At 34.8% G+C, this 6,910-nt stretch overlaps 1 protein-coding gene across 1 annotated transcript; it reads right to left on the reverse strand.

The window, feature by feature from the left end:
- Positions 1–511: 511 nt before the first annotated feature.
- On the reverse strand, positions 512–3,993 carry LOC103435353 (NAC domain-containing protein 54). Its single transcript, XM_008373741.4, has 4 exons — positions 3,747–3,993; positions 3,198–3,478; positions 2,093–2,467; positions 512–1,110 (listed from the first exon to the last, which is right to left on the reverse strand). The coding sequence occupies exons 1-4, from the start codon at positions 3,901–3,903 to the stop codon at positions 868–870; spliced, it is 1,056 nt and encodes a 351-aa protein (XP_008371963.1). The 5' UTR covers positions 3,904–3,993; the 3' UTR covers positions 512–867.
- Positions 3,994–6,910: the final 2,917 nt, after the last annotated feature.

Consider the following 6,910-nt stretch of genomic DNA (forward strand, 5'->3'; position numbering starts at 1 on the left):
AGTAAAAAGAGCTACAAACACAACGTTCACTAAATAGTCAAAAGCAGTTCAATCTTAAACAACTAAACAAGAAAACAAACTTCAAAAACTCTAACTTTAAAGTTTCAATTGAATATGTAACATTATTATATAATAATATAAAAAAATACCGTCTTTTATGGTGTATTATTGTACTCTAAATTTTTGTATTTAGAAAGAAAAAAAATTACACTTATAAGGGGTGTAAGATGAGATTTAAGATGTGATTTTAAAGTTCTAACAAAATCAATTTTTGAATATAGAACATTATTTCATAACAAAAGCAATTTTAAATATAGAATATTATTACATACAAATATTAGGTGACAAAATTTTTGAGGGCCTCTTCAAATTTGAGGCCCTGTGCAACTGCACCTTTCGCACTCCCTCAATGCCCCATGATTATCTAACTGGTTACTTAATTAAGTACTTAGTTTAAGTATATAATCCATGTAAATATAGTAACCATTTTCCAATGGAGAGACACGTACACTGTTCCAACAATCTTCTTCTTTCCAAATAATACCGTTACAATAATCAGCTTATCCATTTCCCTTCCCAAAATTGACCTAACACGATTCAACACCAACATGCAAAAGGGGGGAATTAACCAATACAAGGAAAATTATGTAAGAAAAAAAAAATTTATGCTCTGGGAATAATATAAAGTACTTCATTCTCCATTGTGAAGTACTTTATATATAGCCTTATCATGATAATCTCATTTTCTGGCAATACGAAATCTCCACAATTGCTAGTTATTTAGCAAGTGGAACACAATATTTTAATTCTACCTTTGTGTATGAATGAATTGTAGTATGAAAATGTGAGTGTTAGTATGTATAGTACTTAGTCTTGCATGGAGAGGGCCACAGAGTTGTCTTGAGAGGAACATAAAGAGAAGATCTCTTCAAACGTTCCATTCATGCAATCCTTGAACTTGTCGTACAACATGTACTCGTCGATGATTTCGGGCTTTGCTGTTTTTGTCTCTGCAGCTAAATTGATCTGCGGGAAGTCTTCAAGTTGTAAGGGTGGGTAAGGAAATTGATAGCTATTCAATACGCTCGTATTGTGTGGTATATACGTTTCCTGCATCATTTGGCAAGCGGATACAATAAATTAGTGTTTTGGTGCATACACACACATTAAGTAGACATGTATATATGGAAAATAACATGACGAAGTTTATTGTAAACAAATTATATATATAATGAATTTCATATAAGCAATTACTGGAAAGTTAATACATAATCAATTTCAAACAGCTTTTTTTTTCTTTCAAAAAAGAGAAATAGGGAAGCGCTCAAATTGTTAGGGAGATGACTAAAACTAAAAGGCATTGGGGATAGAGAAGTTGGAGAGGAGCACTTCTGAGGAAAATTAGGAAGAAAGACGTTTGAGTCAGTCAAAAGAAGTTATAGAAGTTGATGAAGAAAGCCCATTTGGATCAGTCTACTATAAAGATTTTTGAATGAAGCTTTAGCAAAAGATATAAAACTCATTACTTGCAACTTTTGTTGCTTTAAGATCAAAAGAAAACTCCAATGCCTTCTTTTGTGGGCCACATCCAACCAATCATAGTAGGGTTTGCGTGTGTTTGAATGTGCCCATGATCATGATTCATTTACGTAGCTTCAACTTATAATTTTATATATATATATATATATATACGGGGGTGTGAACACGAAGCCTTAGAGGTAAAGCAGATTAGCTATCTACAAAAGTAGAATATTTCCCAAAATGTAGCCTTGGCAAAGGAAGCAATCATATCAGGAAGATTATAAAAGACTTTAAAAGAGCATATTATTTTGTTATAAATGTAGGCGTATGGTTGCAAAACTATTAATCTTAATCATTGATTATGTGATCATGTATGCTTAAATATAATGTTTAAGTTAATAGTTTGATAACATAATAATATATAGACTGTTTAAAAACAAGTGACCCTGACTATTATCATATGATCCTGTTATCCTATGACCCAACTAATGCCACTGTACCACTTCCTATCATGAGCGCGTAAATGTATTGTTCCAAAGAAATGAAATTGTACATGGTACTTAGTACAAACCTGAACTAGATCTGAGGAGCAGTGGACACCAAAAGAGTATAGATCAGCAGAACTGTTCGCTTCATCAGAAGCAAATGTAGCTTGTAAATCATCAGCTATGCCATTTTCAGTAGGTGTGCCTTGAGTGAGATCTGAAGAAGAGGTGTCAGATGGAAATTTGGGATAACCATGGGTGGAATAATTCTCATCTTGATCAGTTTCAATCCCTCTTGAAGCTCCCTCATTAATGCCACTATTTTCTTCCCCAAACAATTGTTCATTGGAGACCCAGATTGAATCCTTGTCTGCATTGTTAATCCCAATTGGCTTTTCTTCTTTGTTATTCTTGGGCATTTGTATTGTTTTCTTGAACACTCGGCACAATGCGTAAGAATCCTGTGGTAGTTCAAAATAACCAAAAAGTTAAACATGGCATGATAAAATTACATATATACATGTAAGCATAACAAGGACAAGAACTGAAAAGCAAATCCAGAAAGAAGAGAGAAAAAAAGAGCAGAAATATATCTGATGCTAAAGTCTAGAAAAAGATATTAGCAAGTACACCTAAGTGTAGACTGAAGAGTCTTTAATCATCATGTTGATAAGCTAATTCCTTTTAAAGGACAAGAAAGAAATTAAAGCAATAAAAAATACAAAGAGTGATATTGAAATTTGCTTTTATTCGAGTCCAAGACATTACATATGTACAAATGATGCCGTAAACTATGACCTGTATATGATGATATTTATGATATTTATACAGGAAGATGTTCATATTCAATTAATGTTCCTAGCTAACTGCTTTGTGCACTAGTTAAAGTGCATACTGGGAAGTGCTCTTTAATATATCAGTCAAGCACTGGATTCATGTACATCTTTATTGGAAACCCTAATTTACCAATAATTCTTCTATGGTAGTTACAATAATTTGTACATAATTAAAGTTTCTCTAGAAATCAGAAACCCTAAAAATCTTTTTTCTCTTGGAAAACTCACCAAACCCTAATTTATAAGGGTGCAAGACTGATATATCTTATTCAGTGAAGCAGCTAGCCCTTATTCATTGTCATTATATGCATATTAAACCATACAACCAGTGATGTGCTACAATACTTATATATACCTTTAGAGATGATGACGCATTGGCACACACAGAATCGACCAGCCGGTACTCATGCATAACCCAGTTGGTTCTAATACCATGAGGGGCTCTACCTCTATAGTACACCAATGTCTTCTTCATGCCGACAGCACGCCTCTGACTACTCACCGCCCTGTCTTTTCCAGTGGCTTTCCAGTACCCAGCTCGAGTGGCCCTATTCGTTCTCGACCCGTTGGGGTACTTCCTATCCCTCGGGCTATAGAAGTACCACTCCATGTCTTTGCTCGGAAGAAACGACTTATCTACAGTAAACAGAATATGTCAAACTCTACGCACAGTTAGAGGATTTCTGGAGTCCTGTTGTAATGGATTCAAGTGTTGAGAGTGTGAATCCTACGTTGATAAATCGAGGGACTTTACAAGAACTTATAAGGGTTGGACTATTCCATATATTTTCCATTGGTTTTGTGATAAAACCTCAACTTTCTTAATTAATTTCGCTTGAAATTCATATTATTATTACTGGAATTATATATTTACACGAGGCAAGAAACAAAATCAAATACTTACCAGGCAGATCCCATGGCTCACATTTGTAGAGGTCGACCTCTGGGATAATTTCTAGCTCAATGGTCCGACCATTGATTTTTCGATCCAGATAGTAAGCAACAAGCTCTTCATCTGTTGGGTGGAATCTAAATCCAGGAGGAAGACTCATGGGTGCCATTGCAGCTAGCACTCTCCGAGTGTGTGACTGTGAGAGAGATGAAGACAAACACACGGAGAGAGAGAGAGAGAGAGAGAGAGAGAGCAGAACACTGGTCTTGAACTAATAAACTGGCTTGGCTTGTGCGACAATGGACTTTATAGGCCACTGTTGGCATCAAAGCTACAATTAACATTTGCCCTTAGATTTCCCGAGTATTACTTATATTGCTGTTTCCACGACTGATGAGATCCAAGAGAAGAGAGAATGGTTTTTTTGGTAGTTAAGACTGTGAAGTGGGGTTGAAAAGAGAGGGAATATTACTATATTAGGATGGTGATATTTGGATCTTGGCTTTTGAAGAGATTCCATGTGTAAGGTTTTGTGTGAAAACGCTGAGGGAGGGATAAGAAGCTTCCCTGCTTTTGTCTGCTCGCAAACTAACGAAAAACAGAGGCCCCCTCAAAAGGTTGCGTGGGCCACTCAACCGTCCATACCCTACAACACGCAATACTATGCCCTAATAGGCTATTCTTCTATTTGATAATCCCTCTCCAATCACAAACCCTATTGTATACATTACTCGATCGATCTATTTACTTTTATACACACAATATTTGATGTATTGTACTATTGAATACATTAATCAATGACGTTATCATTTTCCACAGCTTTTTTGGTTATTTTGCAATCCATTCTTATATTCTTTGCATACCTAGGTATAGATTAGGGCTTAGATTATGAACATTTGGGATTAGAGTAGCTCTTTGATGAGGTCTGGAGATCATCATAAACGTAGGCAGTATGTTTGTTCAACTATTTCTCTCTCTAATCGACTCAACAAACAAAAAAACCATGTCTCCCTCTAATTAAAGGTTTTGGTTCAAGTGATCGATTCATGCGATAAGAAAGGAAAAAAAAGAGAGAAGAGGGGGGGGGGGGGGGGAAGCTCCTCAAATTTCAAAACTTCTAGTAATATATCGATTAGCCTTTTATAATTTTGCCACTCATGCTATTCAATCTTGGTAAGAGATTTATGGATAACATAATCTGAACATGCAGTGGTAAATGACGAATTACGAGGTTTCCTTAAAACTAAAAACTGGAGGTCTCAGGTTCAAAACCCGCTGCTGGTGTGGAAGCTAGACATGTGGCTAGGGGAGGCTGAAATGTCTCTATGAGTCTTTTCGGCCCCCGAAATAGGTGGATAACCGTGGTTTGCCACCAATTGTCCCCTTTTTTAAAAAGAAAAGGGAGAACAATGAGAATAACCTTGTAGAGTATGTTAGAGTAACACGCTCAATTACAAGACCAAGGTTAAGCAAATAAACCACGATATTAATCAAAACTACAAAGGCTTTAAAATGCACTGCACAAGCTCTATATGGGCACTATGATGACACTATGAAGTCTCTATAATTGCCCTAAGCGACAAAATGATAAGAACCAACAATCATACATCCAGGACTTGTAGAAGACGAAGCCATAATCGAGCTCAATGGCAGTCCTCTCTGTCAAAACTCTGATATGCTTAATCGATAATAGGCTTTCGATTCAATATATAAAAACGTAGTTTTGTGAGAGTAGAGGCCATCACACACACACACACACACACATACATACATGTACTTATCTCTCCTATTAGAATCCAAGTAGAAAAACTGACAAGTAATCATGGTCCTATAATGAGTGTATTCACAGGGTTTGTTAATTACATTCCAATCCTTATTCAATTGAAACTAAACCAAACATTTTCCTACAATACTTCCTGCATTAAATTTGAACCAAACAGCCGGCCACAATAAACCAAATCATACTCAAATTCTTACACAGTAAACTTTCACGTTGAAACAATATTATGTTACCATTGATCCAAACAAAACAATTAACCTAATAAATAGGGTTAAACATTTTTTATGGCCTTTTGTTTTACGATTTATTCACCAATTTCGAGTTGACGTTAAAGAATGCACAAGAAGTCGATCTGAAAAACTAGAGAATAATGTAAAGTACATGGAACAAAAAGGAAGGGGACAATAGAAGTTCTTAGCTAGGTTTAAATCACACTTAAGTGAAGAGAAATCATATGGTAACTCTATCAAGATAATCGTGAATAAAAAACATCAAAGAGGACAAGAAATAAAGTTGATAAATATACTTTAAATATAGCAGCTATATTCTCTTATAGGACAACGCTTTGCATACAATTCTCGGTAATGTCTTGAACGACAAATAACAGAGTGTCTTCCCTAAAACTAAAGCTATGAACAATACATGTATTGGTACTTTTAGTATAGCATACGATTGATGACGATGATCTACTTTTCCAGGAGGTGGGTCGTAATGGATGTGGGTCGTAATGGATTAATACAATATTTTAGCATGAAAATCAGATGGGAACATAATTATACAATATTCATATGGTATATGAATAGGGCACAAGTATATTATCCAGAGTATAATATTTCTCGAAAAAAAAGGACCCCAATTCAATTCTGTTCATACGTACTTCATGCATTGTATTGAACAGATAAAAGTAGTAATGATATATATGAGTCACAGCATCAAATGATCCTTTTCAGTTTTAATCCAATTGTATTTCGACATGAATAAACAAGTAATAATTAACAGAGACTCTGTTAAACGATCACATGTTTAATCTTCTCATACGCCCTCTTGTTGGATAAGGACTTATTTATAATTGATTTTATTTCCACTATACCGTTCTTACCTAAATAGCATTATATATATTCTTAGCATTGTATTATTAAATCAAGATGTAACACGCCAATGAATATATTTCATACAAATAATTTTACTTATATTATTAAATTAAAGAGATACATTAACTCTGGAAAAACCAAGTTGTTACGGTATAAGAAGTAGAACTCATGATCATACAACAAATTGGAGGATATTTTTTCTTTCTTTTATTTTCAGCTTTACCATGGATGAGTTTGATGGGGCCATTGGACAATTATGATCTCTTTTTATTTTTTATCACAAAGGGAAAAGAACACTTTTAATC

This window comes from Malus domestica, chromosome 05, assembly GCF_042453785.1.
Source record: "Malus domestica chromosome 05, GDT2T_hap1".
Taxonomy (NCBI): Eukaryota; Viridiplantae; Streptophyta; class Magnoliopsida; order Rosales; family Rosaceae; genus Malus; species Malus domestica.